The 16,387-nt window shown below is 48.7% G+C and overlaps 1 protein-coding gene across 1 annotated transcript in view; it reads right to left on the bottom strand.

The window, feature by feature from the left end:
* The window catches only part of LOC119958294 (polyunsaturated fatty acid 5-lipoxygenase-like), a 172,224-nt gene that overhangs the window by 139,321 nt on the left and 16,516 nt on the right, over window positions 1–16,387 (bottom strand). The window contains exons 2-3 of the mRNA XM_038786728.1: window positions 8,947–9,142; window positions 4,392–4,473 (exon numbers count right to left, since the gene is read on the bottom strand). Of these exons, the coding sequence (XP_038642656.1) occupies window positions 4,392–4,473; window positions 8,947–9,142 (278 nt within the window). The remainder of the gene's footprint in view (window positions 1–4,391; window positions 4,474–8,946; window positions 9,143–16,387) is intronic.

Genomic DNA, 16,387 nt, shown 5'->3' with positions numbered 1-16,387 from the left:
AATTTTTATCAATTATAAACATTAAAAATATATAATATATAATGTAGGCTGCAAGGGTTGGGCACACTGGATATGTGGAGCTTGTTCAAAGAACAGCTATTGCGTGTTCTTGATCAGTACGTACCAGTCAGACAGGGAGGAAAGGGTAGAGCGAGGGAACCGTGGTTTACCAAAGAAGTGGAATCTCTTGTAAAGAGGAAAAAGGAGGCCTATGGGAAGATGAGGTGTGAAGTTTCAGTTGGGGCGCTTGATAGTTACAGGGAAGCGAGGAAGGATCTAAAGAGAGAGCTAAGACGAGCAAGGAGGGGACATGAGAAGTCTTTGGCAGGTAGGATCAAGGAAAACCCAAAAGCTTTCTATAGGTATGTCAGGAATAAAAGAATGACTAGGGTAAGAGTAGGGCCAGTCAAGGACAGTGGTGGGAAGTTGTGTGTGGAAGCTGAGGAGATAAGCGAGATACTAAATGAATACTTTTCGTCAGTATTCACTCAGGAAAAAGATAATATTGTGGAGGAGAATGCTGAGACCCAGAATAGATGGCATTGAGGTGCGTAGGGAAGAAGTGTTGGCAATTCTGGACAAGGTGAAAATAGATAAGTCCCCGGGGCCTGATGGGATTATCCTAGGATTCTCTGGGAAGCCAGGGAAGAGATTGCTGAGCCTTTGGCTTTGATTTTTATGTCATCATTGGCTACAGGAATAGTGCCAGAGGACTGGAGGATAGCAAATGTGGTCCCTTTGTTCAAGAAGGGGAGTAGAGATAACCCCGGTAACTATAGGCCGGTGAGCCTCACGTCTGTTGTGGGTAAAGTCTTGGAGAGGATTGTAAGATATACGATTTATAATCATCTAGATAGGAATAATATGATTAGGGATAGTCAGCATGGTTTTGTGAAGGGTAGGTCATGCCTCACAAATATTATCGAGTTCTTTGAGAAGGTGACGAGGGTAGAGCAGTTGATGTGGTCTATATGGATTTCAGTAAAGCGTTTGATAAGGTTCCCCACGGTCGGCTATTGCAGAAAATACGGAGGCTGGGGATTGAGGGTGATTTAGAGATGTGGATCAGAAATTGGCTAGTTGAAAGAAGACAGAGGGTGGTGGTTGATGGCAAATGTTCAGAATGGAGTTCAGTTACGAGTGGCGTACCACAAGGATCTGTTCTGGGGCCGTTGCTGTTTGTCATTTTTATAAATGACCTAGAGGAGGGCACAGAAGGTTGGGTGAGTAAATTTGCAGACGACACTAAAGTCGGTGGAGTTGTAGACAGTGTGGAAGGATGTTGCAGGTTACAGAGGGACATTGATAAGCTGCAGAGCTGGGCTGAGAGGTTGCAAATGGAGTTTAATGTAGAGAAGTGTGAGGTGATTGACTTTGGAAAGAATAACAGGAATGCGGAATATTTGGCTAATGGTAAAATTCTTGGTAGTGTGGATGAGCAGAGGGACCTCGGTGTCCATGTACATAGATCCCTGAAAGTTGCCATCCAGATTGATAGTGTTGTGAAGAAGGCCTATGGTGTGTTGGCCTTTATTGGTAGAGGGATTGAGTTCCGGAGCCATGAGGTCATGTTGCAGCTGTACAAAACTCTGGTACGGCCGCATTTGGAGTATTGCGTACAGTTCTGGTCGCCTCATTATAGGAAGGACGTGGAAGCTTTGGAACGGGTGCAGAGGAGATTTACCAGGATGTTGCCTGGTATGGAGGGAAAATCTTATGAGGAAAGGCTGATGGACTTGAGGTTGTTTTCGTTACAGAGAAGAAGGTTAAGAGGTGACTTAATAGAGGCATACAAAATGATCAGAGGGTTAGATAGGGTGGACAGTGAGAGCCTTCTCCCGCGGATGGAGGTGGCTAGCACAAGGGGACATAGCCTTAAATTGAGGGGTAATAGATATAGGACAGAGGTCAGAGGTGGGTTTTTTACGCAAAGAGTGGTGAGGCCGTGGAATGCCCTACCTGCAACAGTAGTGAACTCGCCAACATTGAGGGCATTTAAAGTTTATTGGATAAGCATATGGATGATAAGGGCATAGTGTAGGTTAGATGGCCTTTAGTTTTTTCCATGTCGGTGCAACATCGAGGGCCGAAGGGCCTGTAGTGCGCTGTATCGTTCTATGTTCTATAAGCACACAGCAAGAATTTTTATCAATTACAAACATAAAGACACCACCCAGATACAGTAGTCTATGTATAACACTTAATGAATTCCGCCTCAACTGTTCCAATTCATAAACAAAATCCAGGGAACGAAAAGCTCCTATTCAAAGGAATGGCCCAGCACACTGTATTCTCACTTAACTAAGACTGGTCTTGGTCCCTACCAAGGGGGGGGGGCACGGTAGCACAGTGGGTAGCATAGTTGCTTCGCAGCTCCAGGGTCACAGGTCCGATTCCCGGTTTGGATCACTGTCTGTACGGACTCTGCACATTCTCCCTGTGTCTGTGTGGGTTTCCTCCGGGTGCTCCGGTTTCCTCCCACAGTCCAAAGATGTGCCGGTTAGGTAGATTGGCCATTCTAAATTGCCAATTTAGAATTTAGGGTGCTCTTTCCAAGAGCCGGTGCAGACTCGATGGGCTGAATGGACTCCTTCTGCACTGTAAATTCTATGATTCTGATCCGGTTTTCAACCAGCCGATTCAAATTCCTTCCGGACAGCAATTATATCTCCAAAGCCACCACCAAGCTGATTTTTACTGGAACAGATATTTAAAATGAAAATAGAGAGAGTGACAGGCCAAAACACTTCTTTCTCCTGTCTGTAGTCCACAGCAGTCAAAGAAAGTGAAACTAAAAAAAAGCCTCACAGCCCAGCTCCACCCACACAATGACATCACTGAAGCCATGTGATAAGACAAAAAAACTTTCTTAAAGGGATACTCACATGAGACTATTGGTATAGTCACCAATATAAGATAGTAATTTGTTTAAAGTCTAATAAATTGCCCTTAGTGTCCAAAAAAGGTTAGGAGGGGTTATTGGGTTGCGGGGATAGGGTGGAAGTGAGGGCTTAAATGGGTCAGTGCAGACTCGATGGGCCGAATGGCCTCCTTCTGCACTGTATGTTCTATATTCTAATTGAGAAATCAGGAGAAACCTCTGACCCAGAGTGTGGTGAGAATCTGGAACTCGCTCCCACAGGGGAAGGTCAGGGCAATAGGCATTGAATTATTTATGGGAAAGTTGGATAAAACCACTTGTGGGAAAGGAATAGAGAGATGTTTTTTTAATAAAAATTTTTTTTTAAGAGTACCCAATTATTTTTTTCCAATTAAGGGGCAATTTAGTGTGCCCAATCCACCTAACCTGCACATAGATCATAGAATTTACAGTGCAGAAGGAGGCCATTCAGCCCATCGAGTCTGCACCGGCTCCTGGAAAGAGCACCCTACCCAAGGTTAACACCTCCACCCTATCCCCGTAATGCAATAACCCCACCCAACACTAAGGGCAATTTTGGACACTAAGGGCAATTTATCATGTTGAATCCACCTAACCTGCACAACTTTGGACTGTGGGAGGAAACCGGAGCACCCGGAGGAAACCCACGCACACACGGGGAGGATGTGCAGACTCCGCACAGACAGTGACCCAAGCCGGAATCGAACCTGGGAGCCTGGAGCTGTGAAGCGATTGTGCTATCCACAATGCTACCGTGCTGCCACTCTCTTTAGGTTTTGAGGGTGAAACCCACGTAGACATAAACCCAGAGAGAGAGAATGTGCAAACTCCACACGGACAGTGACCCAGGGCCAGGATCAAACCTGGGTCCTCAGTGCCGTGAGATAGCAGTGCTAACCACTGCAACTCCTTGCTGCCCCCTGGGAACAGAGGGATTTGTTGATGGGATGAGCTGATGAGAGGTGGGAGGAGACTTACACGGGGCATAGATTGCAGCATGGACCAGGTCAACCTGTTTCTGTGTTATTAATGTGTAACGCTTTGTAATTATACAAAGGGATAATAAGGAGAGAAGACATTTCCTGATATTTGCAATAAATAAAACAGTTGACTGACTGGATATGATTACACATCGTCCTTCCACATTTTATTCCCTTCCCTGTTTAAAAGGGTCAATCCCATTTCTAATAATATAATAATAATTGCTTATTGTCACAAGTAGGCTTCAATGAAGTTACTGAGAAAAGCCACTAGTTGCCACATTCCGCCGCCTGTTCGGGGAGGCCGGTACGGGAATTGAATCTGCGCTGCTGGCCTTGTTCTGCATTACAAGCCTGCTGTTTAGCCCACTGTGCTAAACCAGCCCATAATCTGGGTACTTGCATTCCACGGCAATATCATGTAATAAAATTAGTCATCAATCTTGCTGCCAGTAGCTGTACGGCTCTGAGCCTCCCCATTATTGAAGCTGAGATATCTGGGGGCTTACCTGCAATGCATTTGTTCAGCCTGTAGTTCATCCTGGCGATGGGACTGAAATTTGGGTAACAGGTCATCACAGTATCTCTTAGCTGTAACAAAATTCAGAGTTAAGTACAGAATTTGACATCCAAGGTGAATTACAGCCTGGAATCTGATTGAAGATTTGAGAGGTTATACAATTAGAACCATGGATACCTGGGCTTGAATTATAAACTGAAATCTAATCTGAGGGTTTAAATTGTCTATTGTGATGCATGTAGGAATTTAAGATATATGGTATTATATGTATTTAGTGCAATAAGGGTCAAAAGCCTTTGTTAGTGTGTACGACTGCTGCAGTGGTGTTTTAAGAAATCCTGGGTTGAAAACCTTTGGGAGCCAGAGGTGCAATTAGGGCATCGTAAAAGCTCGGGCTAATGCAGTTTTACTTGGATAAAGTGGTTCCCTGTAGGTTTAATTAGATTTCAGCTTGGTGAGATGATGTAATTACTGGGAGGAGCTTAGGTATCAGGCATTTAGCAGAAAAGCAGTTTGTTGAGTTTTAGATTGAGATGTGAGCAGAAGTCAAGCATCTGCTCGCGGTGCAGTTCAGTCAAAGATATGTCTGTCGACAGGCGAGCAATTTCTTTCCAAACAGTTCAGAATTTTCTGATTGGAAGATGAGCTGAAACAAGCTGGGAAACAGCTTCGGAAGAAACATCCAGAGTTTCTGCGTGGTTCTGACAGGTCATTTCTTTTAAAGATGTGCTGGCCTTGGAAAGGGTCCAGAGCAGATTCACAAGAATGATCCCCTGAATGAAGAGCTTGTCATATGAGCAACGGTTGAGGACTCTGGGCCTGTACTCGTTGGAGCTCAGAAGGATGAGGGTGAATCTCATTGAAACTTACAGGATACTGAGATGCCTGGATAGAGTGAACATGGAGAGGATGTTTCCACTTGTAGGAAAAACTAGAACCTGAGGGGACAGCCTCAGACTGAAGGGACGATCTTTTAAAACTGAGATGAGCCAGAGGGTGGTGGATCTGTGGAACTCTTTGCCGCAGAAGGCTGTGGAGGCCAAATCACTGAGTGTCTTGAACACAGAGATAGATAGGTTCTTGATTAATAAGGGGATCGGGGTTATGGGGAGAAGGCAGGAGAATGGGGATGAGAAAGATATCAGCCATGATTGAATGGCGGAGCAGACTCGATGGGCCTAATGGCAGAATTCTGCTCCTATGGCTTATGGTCTTATGTCACTGACAATTCTTCAGAGACAATTGTATATAGACACCACAATCCAGTAAAGAAAACATGATTGCCAATGCTTTATCACAACTTTGAAATGTGAGAAAGCTGGAATGTTCAAAAGTGCAAAAGAAAGATTGAAACGGACTACGCTCGTGTTTAAATTTGCAAGTTTATGTTTAATATGATATGTAACTTATAGAGTATTTGTGTTTAGAAATGAGAAATGTTAAAGTCAAACGGCTTTGGGAAAATGAAGTCACCTTTTTATATTGCTGGTTCATTTTTTTTTACAGGTGAGAGGTGTAATGAATGTAGGAATTTCAGATACATTTTATTGTATAAATTTGGTGTAGTAAGTTAAAGTCTGGTTTGGTGTGTGTAAGATAGATGCAGTAGTGGTTTTTCAAAAATCCCGGCCAGAGGTGGTCCCGGTGGACTAGGGTGGTCCCGGTGGACTGGGGTGGTCCCGGTGGATTGGAAATTAGCAAACGTGACACCACTGTTTAAAAAAGGAGGTAGGCAGAAAGCAGGAAATTATAGGCCAGTGAGTTTAACTTCGGTAATAGGGAAGATGCTGGAATCTATCATCAAGGAAGAAATTGCGAGGCATCTGGATAGAAATTGTCCCATTGGGCAGACGCAGCATGGGTTCGTAAAAGGCAGGTCGTGCCTAACTAATTTAGTGGAATTTTTTGAGGACATTACCAGTGCAGTAGATAACGGGGAGCCGATGGATGTGGTATATCTGGATTTCCAGAAAGCCTTTGACAAGGTGCCACACAAAAGGTTGCTGCATAAGATAAAGATGCATGGCATTAAGGGTAAAGTAGTAGCATGGATAGAGGATTGGTTAATTAATAGAAAGCAAAGAGTTGGGATAAATGGGTGTTTCTCTGGTTGGCAATCAGTAGCTAGTGGTGTCCCTCAGGGATCCGTGTTGGGCCCACAATTGTTCACAATTTACATTGATGATTTGGAGTTGGGGACCAAGGGCAATGTGTCCAAGTTTGCAGATGACACTAAGATGAGTGGTAAAGCGAAAAGTGCAGAGGATACTGGAAGTCTGCAGAGGGATTTGGATAGGTTAAGTGAATGGGCTCGGGTCTGGCAGATGGAATACAATGTTGACAAATGTGAGGTTATCCATTTTGGTAGGAATAACAGCAAACGGGATTATTATTTAAACGATAAAATATTAAAGCATGCTGCTGTTCAGAGAGACTTGGGTGTGCTAGTGCATGAGTCACAGAAGGTTGGTTTACAAGTGCAACAGGTGATTAAGAAGGCAAATGGAATTTTGTCCTTCATTGCTAGAGGGATGGAGTTTAAGACTAGGGAGGTTATGTTGCAATTGTATAAGGTGTTAGTGCGGCCACACCTGGAGTATTGTGTTCAGTTTTGGTCTCCTTACTTGAGAAAGGATGTACTGGCGCTGGAGGGTGTGCAGAGGAGATTCACTAGGTTAATCCCAGAGCTGAAGGGGTTGGATTATGAGGAGAGGTTGAGTAGACTGGGACTGTACTCGTTGGAATTTAGAAGGATGAGGGGGGATCTTATAGAAACATTTAAAATTATGAAGGGAATAGATAGGATAGATGCGGGCAGGTTGTTTCCACTGGCGGGTGACAGCAGAACTAGGGGGCATAGCCTCAAAATAAGGGGAAGTAGATTTAGAACTGAGTTTAGGAGGAACTTCTTCACCCAAAGGGTTGTGAATCTATGGAATTCCTTGCCCAGTGAAGCAGTTGAGGCTCCTTCATTACATGTTTTTAAGGTAAAGATAGATAGTTTTTTGAAGAATAAAGGGATTAAGGGTTATGGTGTTCGGGCCGGAAAGTGGAGCTGAGTCCACAAAAGATCAGCCATGATCTCATTGAATGGCGGAGCAGGCTCGAGGGGCCAGATGGCCTACTCCTGCTCCTATTTCTTATGTTCTTATGTTCTAAGGTGTCGTAAAAGCCTTGGGTGAATGGAGATTTGATTGGATTAAGGGGTGTTTCCCTGTGGAGTTAAATAGATTTCAGCTTGGTAAAATGATGTAATTACTGGGAGCAGCTGAGATATCAGGCATTTTGCAGAAAACCAATTAGTTGAATTTTAAATGGAGATGTGAGCAAAGGTCCAGCATCTGCACTCAGTGCAGTTCAGCCAACGATATGTCTGTAGATAGATTAGCAGTTTCTTTCCAGTTCCGAATTGTCTGACTGGAAGAGGAGCTGAAACAAGCTGGGAAGCAGTTTCTGAAGAAACAGCCAGAGTTTCTGCATGGTTCTGACAGGAGTCAGGTCTTTTCTTCAAAGCAGTGTAAAAAGATCTCTCTTTCACAAAGTAGAGTATCCAGGCATCTCTGCATAGCAGGAATTTCACAGTGATAATTGTATTTGGCAGTGGATGGAGAGCGAAAATGGGATGTTTTGTTGTTTGAGTGGGAATAAAGATATTAGTTAAAGGTCATTGTGCCCCTGTACTGATTAGCATTGTTTAAAGTGTAATTGTAAGCTATTTTCTCACATGATGTTAAAGATATTTTAATACTAGGTTAGTAATAAAGTTTCTTTATCCTTATTTTTCATGAAATTACTCCTGGAGTGAGGTATCCTTTCCCCACACTCTTACAAAATTAAAATAAAATATTGGGGATTCTGTCCAGAATCCTAGCCACTATTGAGGTCTGGTTCGAGATTGTGGTAGTATGGAGAGAATAATAGATACTTAGGAATGAGGTACACACAAAAGCTAATGAAGATGTTGAGTGGTTCATCTTTGTAAAATTAGATACTGAGAATGAATACAGGCTGAATCTAAATCATGGGTCCAGAATGGGTTATATATAAACACTGATTTTGTGAGACTGTTGAACAATGGAACGATACTAACTAAATGTCCACTGATCCCTGAGGAGATTAACAGCACTGAATTTGACAGTCAAATCCCTCATTTTGAACACACTTCAGGCAGAGGAGCTTAACCTGTATCCTGATTGTTTGAAGAAAATGTCCTGAAACGTGGTGAAAATGGATTATTTGTCCTGGATGGTGCCATCTGTCAGATGAGATGTTGAACCAAAGACTTGTCAGATGGGTGTGAAAGATCCCATGGGACTATTTTGAAAAGGAGCAGGGCGGTTCTCTCTGGCATCCTGGCCAATATTTACCCCTCGGCCAGAATTGATAAAACCTGTTGATAAAATTGCTGCCACGTTTCCTATATTACACTTCAAAATGTCCTCATTGAGCTTAAAGTGCTTTGAGAAAATGCTCTGTATGAATACAAGTTATTGCTGTGGGCCAACTTTGCTATTTCCCAGTAAACTGCAACTTAATCATCTTACCTGTTCCTTCCCGGATGCGTATGGTACAGCTCTCTAGCCACCTGTAGCAGGGGAATTGTAAGGTATTTCCCTCAGGGGTCTCCACTGTCACAAAGCTGCAGAGCCAATAATTTTGTTTGAAGAATTTAAATACTTCCAGCTCCACAAAGTAAATGGGCCCAAGGTCCCGGTCGCTGATGATTTCACACTGAGTCACCTGGAAATTAAATTTGATTGTGAGTATTTGTTAGACTGCATTGGGGTAAGTATGAGTCTGATGATGCAGAGTGAGGGCATCTGCTGGGGGCTGTTCAATTTCAGCACAGAAGGTTCTGATCATAGAAGTAGATTAACTGGGGGGAGGGGGTAGGTAATAGGGCAAAAACCCTTGCTTCTCTTGAACCACAAGAAGTGCTGGAAAGGTGGTTCCCTCTTCCATGCAGCAGTCTTCGCCTCCCTTTGTCTGCTGGGCTTCCTGAGGTTAGGTCAGGGTAGCCAGGGTTAGAGCTTAAATGGAGATGACGTCTGAGACAGATTGTTAAGACATAAGTGAGAGGTGCCCTAGCTTAGGAGCAATCTGTGAGAAAGAGAGAGGTAATCAGGCTAACAACTGTTAGTGTGTTTGAGACTTAGGCCTTCATGAAGCAAACTGAAATCTTAAAATATTCCAACCAAATCAAGGATAGTCTTCTTTGGCTTCTTCTTCGGCTATTACTGGCTAACGAGTATGATTGTCTACCTAAGAAACTGTGTTCGTAGAATCCGTACAGTGCAGAAGCAGGCCATTCTGCCCATCAAGCCTGCACCCACTCTCCAAAAGAGTATTCCATCCAGGCACACTCCTTCAACCCCACTCAACCCTGGACACTAAGGGACAATTTAGCATGGCCAATCCACCTAACATGCACATCTTTGGACTCTGGGAAGAAAACAGAGCACCCAGAAGAAACCCACGCAGACACAGGGAGAATGTGCAAACGCCATACGGTCAGTCACCTGAGGCCGGAATTGAACCAGGGTCCCTGTCGCTGTGAGGCAGCAATGCTAACCACTGTGCTACCATGCCAGTCATGGGTTCACTGGACCTTTGCGTGGCTGATGTCCCAGATCTTAGAGCTGAATCATTGGCGGCCATACTTGACAGATGTTTCTGGGAGGTGGGATCGGTCTGCCGTGGGTTTCTTCCGGGTGCTCCAGTTTCCTTCCACAGTCCTAAAATGTGCAGGTTAGATGGATTGGCTAAGCTAAATTGTCCCTTAGTGTCCAGGGGTTGGGCGGGATGTGTGGAGGAGTGTGCCTGGTTGGAATACTCTGGTGGAGAGTGGGTTGAACTCTAGATCTCTGGTATTCCTTTCTCAGGCTCCTTTTCCAGGCCTCTGCTTGCTATCGGGTGTCCTCAAAGAATTGTCCCTTCAATCAGGAGCTTCTTCCAAGTGGGTGTCTTCTGAGCAAGGGTCTCCCATGCTTGACGTCAATGTTACATTTCTTGAGGTAAGCCTTCAGAGTGTCTTTGAAGAGCTTCCTTTGTCCTTTTCTTGTTCGGAAGTCTTCCTTTAGCTGGGCAAAGAAGATTTGCTTTGGAAGTCAGGACTCTGACATCCCAAGAACCTGGCCCAGCCCAGCGGAGTTTGTTTCGGATGATAATGGCCTTGATGCTGATGCTCTTGGCTCCTTCAAGGACACTGGTGTTAGTATGCCTGTCCTGCCAGCTGATGCGGAGAATCCGTCTCAGACAGTGCCGATCATACCTCTCCAGGGCCTTGAGGTGGTGCCTGCGTGTAGTCCAAGTTTCTGAGCCGTATAGAAGAGTTGGGAGGACGACCACCTTGTCCACAACAAGGACAGTAGTATTTATAGGATTGGCTGACAGTGTGTAAAGTCTATTTGTGTGGTTTTGTAAAAGTATGCTGAACAATAGAATCATAGAATTTACAGTGCAGAGGGAGGCCATTCGGCCCATCGAGTCTGCACCAATCCTCTGAAAGAGCGCCCTACCCAGGCCCACTCCCCCACCCCATCCCCGCAAGCGCACCACCCAACCTATACTGCGCATCCCCGGACACCTCGGTGCAATCGAGCATGGCCAATCTACCTAACCAGCACATCTTTGGACTGCATTCTCCCCATTACATTGAATCTGTCCGGCCTCCGCCCATTTCACCAAATTAATGTCCTCCTGAACCTCCTCACTGTTTTCTACATTTCCAAACTATCTCTGCAAAGTGCTTTGCTAACAAACAAACAAAAGAGTTCTAATGACTATAGATGCACTTCAGTCAACAGACAACAGTTCCTTTGGCATTTATTAATTAATCAAACAAAACACTGGCCCTGAATTGGGGTCCTGAGACCCTGCAGATTCTGTAAGGGAATCTCCCGAGAATCATCAAACTTTGGTATTTTTGGTTTTCAAATATCATGCGGGTATATTTAAAAAAAAACAAATATGTGGTGTGCAATCCTTCTGACAGGTAGCTGACAACATTCATGTTGGGACAAGAAATTGCCTGGTATCTGAACATATTTGTGGGTTTCTTGACAGATAAAAGTTTAAACATCATGAATGCAGAACAAAAACGCAAAATTCTTTACAAGCAGTCATAGTTTCCAACACTGGACTTCCGGTTGCGGCGATACAGAGCTAAGCCACACGTTCGGCGGCTCCCACTATAATCGGACTTTTGGGCTCTTTTTAGGGCCCGTAACGGCGCTTGACGGACTTTTCCCGGTGTGGGAAAGCAACAGCAACACTTCCCTACCGGTGGATGGACTGGACCAGGAGCGGGGCGATAGAAACATCAACAATGGAGCAGAGAAAGGTGCGAGGGAGGAAGAACAAGATGGCGGCGGGCGGGGAACGGGCAGCGTGGATGCAGTGGGCCCAGGAGCTGCTCTACCGCTGCTTTAGAGAGCTTAAGGCTAAGCTGCTGGAACCGCTAAAGGCTTCATTTGACAAGCTCCTGGCGACCCAGACGGCCGAAGGGGCGGAGATCCGCGAGATCCGGCAAAAGGCCTCGGAGAACGAGGATGAAATCCTAGGCCTGGTGAAGGTGGAGTCGCACGAGGCGCTCCACAAGAAATGGCAAGCGAGGATGGAGGAAATGGAAAACTGCTCGCGGCGGAAGAATCTGCGGATCCTGGGCCTCCCGGAGGGATCGGACCTGGGGGCCTATGTGGTCACCATGCTGAACTCGCTGATGGGAGTGGGGTCCTTCCAAGGGCCATTGGAGCTGGAGGCGGCCCACCGGGTGCTGGTGAGGAAGCCCAAGCCCACGCACTGGTGCGGTTTCACCGATTCGTCGATCGAGAATGTGTGCTCAGGTGGGCCAAGAAGGAGCGGAGCAGCAGGTGGGAGAATGCGGAGATCCGTATCTACCAGGACTGGAGCACAGAGGTAGCGAGGAAAAGGGCCGGTTCTAACCGGTCGAAAGCAGTGCTGCACAGGAGAGGGGTGAAGTTTGGCATGTTACAGCTGGCGCGCCTTTGGGTCACCTATAAAGACCGTCATTATTACTTTGACTCCCCGGAGGAGGCCTGGGCCTTTGTTCAGGCCGAATAGCTGGACTCAGACTGAGGGTTGGGGGTGATCGGGGATTGTTGTATAGTGTTTTGGGTTTCCTTGTTCCTTTGTTTCTTGGGGAGTTTGTGGGATGTTTTGTAGGCCTGTTAGACGGGCTCGGGGAAGGGGGTGGGAGGCGTTGAAGGTCGGTGAAGGTGGACGGGGCCTCAGGGGAGGGTAGGGTGGCCTGGGTCGGGGCTGGGGAGTTTGGGCCTGGAAAGGGAGCTGCGCCAGAGGGGGCGGGGCCGGTGGAGCGGGCTTTTTTCCCGTGCTATGGGCTGAGGAGCGGGGCTAAAGCTGTATGTGCGGGTTTTCTCCCGCGCTGGGGCTGGAACGGGAGGGGATTGTGCCTGTTGGTGGGCAGGGAGGGGAGGAGCAGTGTTACACTGGGGGTGGGGTCGTTGGGGTGGCGGGAGCGGCCGGGGTTAACAGGAGTCAGCTGACTTACAATGAGAGGAGCAACGCAGCTAGAGGGGGGGTGGAGTGGGGGGTGGTACCGGGTTGCTGCTGGAAGGGCCGAAGGGGAACTGAGGCTTTTAGGAGGGGTCGGGACGAGGGTTTGCCACTGTGGGGATAGCTGTGGCAGATATGTGATGGTAAGCCGTAAGCCCCAGGGGGAGCGGGTGGTGCTGGTCAATGTGTACGCCCCCGAACTGGGACGATGCGGGCTTCATGCGGCGTATGTTGGTCCAGATTCCTGGCTTTGAGACAGAGGGTTTAATAATGGGAGGGGATTTTAACACAGTGCTGGACCCAGCACTTGATTGCTCCAGGTCCAGGGCGGGTAGGAGGCCGGCGGCGGCCAAAGTACTGAGCGGGTTTATGGACCAGATGGGAGGGGTGGATCCTTGGAGATTCATGAGGCCGGGGGTTAGGGAATTCTCGTTCTTCGCCCACGTCCACAAGGCTTACTCCTGGATTTACTTTTTTGTTTTGAGCAGGGCGTTGATTTCGAGGGTGGAAGTTGCGGAATACTCGGCGATAGCCATTTCAGAACATGCCCCGCATTGGGTGGACCTTGGGTTGGGACCAACGCCCGATGAGGTGGGGCTGCTGTCGGACGAGGAAGTGTGCGGGCGGGTCCGGAGGTGTATAGAGGGGTACCTAGAAATTAACGATAATGGGGAGGTGCAGGTGGGGGTGGTCTCGGAGGCGCTGAAGGTGGTGGTTAGTGGGGGAGCTGATCTCCATCAGAGTACATAGGGAGAGGGGGGGAGAAAAGGGAGAGGGAGAGGCTGGTGGAAGAGATGGTAAGGTTGGACAGGAGGTACGCGGAGGTCCCGGAGGATGGGCTGCTGAGGAAGCGACGTAGCCTCCAAGCGGAGTTCGATCTATTGACCACCAGGAAGGCGGAGGCCCAGAGGAGGAAGGCGCAGGGGGCGGTATACGAATATGGGGAAAAGGTGAGTCGGATGCTGGCGCACCAGCTTCGGAAGCGGGAGGTGGCTAGGGAGATAGGGGGAGTTAGGGACGGAGGAGAGAGTCTGGTACGAAGTGCGAGGGGCATTAACGGCATGTTCAGGACCTTTTATGAGGAACTATACCTGTCAGTGCCCCCAGTGGAGGAGGGAGGGATGGATCGCTTTCTGGTCAAGCTAAGGTTCCTGAGAGTGGAGGAGGAGCAGGTGGGGGGGGGGGGGGGGGGGGGGGGGGGGGGGTGGGGGGGCGTTGGGGGCACCAGTTGGGTAGGAGGAGCTGATTAACGCAATGGGGAGCATGCAGACAGGGAAGGCACCGGGGCCCGATGGGTTCCGGTTGAATTCTCTAAGAAGATTTCAGACCTGCTGGGACCGATGCTAGCGAGGACCTTTAATGAGGCAAGGGAGAGGGGGGGGGGGGGGCGCGGCTTTGCCTCCGACGCTGATCTCACTGATCCTGAAGCGGGATAAGGATCCCCTTCAGTGTGGGTCATATAGACCGATTTCGCTCCTGAATGTGGATGCAAAACTGCTGGCCAAGATATTGGCCAGGAGGGTGGAGGACGTGGTGCCGCAGGTCATACATGAGGATCAAACGGGTTTTGTGAAGGGGAGGCAGTTGAATGTTAACGTACAGAGGCTTCTGAATGTCATAATGATGCCGGCAGTGGATGGAGAAGCAGAGATAGTGGCGGCGATGGATGCGGAGAATGCCTTTGATAGGGTGGAGTGGGGATACCTTTGGGAGGTGTTGAAAAGGTTCAGGTTTGGAGAGGGATTTATTAAGTGGGTGAGGCTGCTGTATGAAGCCCCGGTGGCGAGTGTGATTACGAATGGGAGGTCGGAGAACTTTCAACTGTACCGTGGGACGAGGCAAGGGTGACCCTTGTCTCCCCTGCTGTTTGCGCTGGCGATCGAACCCCTGGCTATGGCGCTAAGGGGGTCGAGGAACTTGAGGGGATAGTGCGAGGGGGAGGGGGGGAAGGAGCATTGGCTGTCGTTATACACGAATAATCTACTGTTGTACGTGGCAGACCCGGTGCGGGGGATGCCGGAGGTGATGAGGATTCTTGGGGAATTCGGGGTCTTCTCCGGGTATAAGCTCAACGTGGGGAAGAGTGAGCTGTTCGTGGTGCATCCGGGGGACCAGGAGAGAGGGATAGGGGAGCTTCCGCTGTAAAGGGCGGAGAGGAGTTTCAGGTACCTGGGGGTCCAGGTAGCCAGGAGCTGGGGGGCCCTGCACAGGATCAATTACGAAGCTGGTGGAGCAGATGGAGGAGGAGTTTAGGAGGTGGGATGTGTTGCCACTCTCCCTAGCGGGCAGGGTCCAGTCGGTCAAAATGGCGGTGTCCCCGAGGTTTCTGTTCCTCTTCCAGTGTCAATCGATCATGATCCCGAAGGCTTTTTTCAGGACGGTCAATAGGAACGTTATGGGGTTTGTGTGGGCGCCGAAGGCCCCGAGGGTGAGGAGGGTGTTCCTGGAGCAGGGTAGGGAAGTGGGGGGGGGGGGGGGGGTTGGCGTTGCCCAACCTATGTGGGTACTACTGGGCTGCGAATTTGGCAATGATACGTAGGTGGGTGATGGAGGGAGAGGGGGCTGCATGGAAGAGGCTGGAGGCAGCGTCCTGCTTGGGCACGAGCCTAGGGGCGCTGGTGACGGCGCCATTGTCGCTCCCCCCAGCAAGATATACCACGTGTCCGGTGGTGGCGGCTACCCTCAAAATCTGTGGGCAGTGGAGGCGGCATAGGGGGGGAGGTGAAGGCTTCAGTCTGGTCCCCGATACGGGGGAACCACCAGTTTGTACCAGGGAGGATGGACGGAGGGTTTCTGATTTGGCACAGGGCAGGTATCAGGCGGATGGGGGACCTCTTTCTCGATGGGAAATTTGCGACCTTAGAGGAGTTGGAGGGGAGGTGGGGTCTCCCCCCAGGGAATACCTTCAGATACATGCAGGTAACGGCGTTTGTCAGGCGGCAGGTGGCGGAGTTTCCACTGTTGCCGCCAAGGGGGGTCCAGGACAGGGGGCTCTCGGGGATGTGGGTCGGTGAGGGGAGGATCTCGGCAATCTACCAAGTGATGCAGGAGGGGGAGGAGGCCTCGGTGGAAGAGCTGAAAGCGAAGTGGGGGGAGCTGGGAGAGGAGATCGATGAGGGGATGTGGGTGGATGCCCTGGGAAGGGTGAATTCCTCCTTCTCCTGCGCGAGGCTTAGTATATTTCAATTAAAGGTTCTGCATGGGGCGCACGTGACTGGGACTAGGCTGAACCGGTTCTTTGGAAGAGAGGACAGATGCGTCAGGTGTTCTGGGAGCCCAGCAAACCACAGCCACATGTTCTGGGCTGGAGGGATTTTGGAGGGGCGTCGCGGAGACGCTGTCAAAGGTGGTTGGTTCCAGGGTTGAGCAGGGCTGGGGGCTCACAATTTTTGGGGTAGCAGCAGAGCTGGGAGTGCAGGAGGCGAAAGAGGCCGGTATTTTGGCCTTTGC

Source organism: Scyliorhinus canicula, chromosome 29, assembly GCF_902713615.1.
Source record: "Scyliorhinus canicula chromosome 29, sScyCan1.1, whole genome shotgun sequence".
NCBI lineage: Eukaryota > Metazoa > Chordata > Chondrichthyes > Carcharhiniformes > Scyliorhinidae > Scyliorhinus > Scyliorhinus canicula.
Note: the sequence above shows the minus strand (reverse complement) of the source record. Positions and strands in the feature narration are given on the sequence as shown.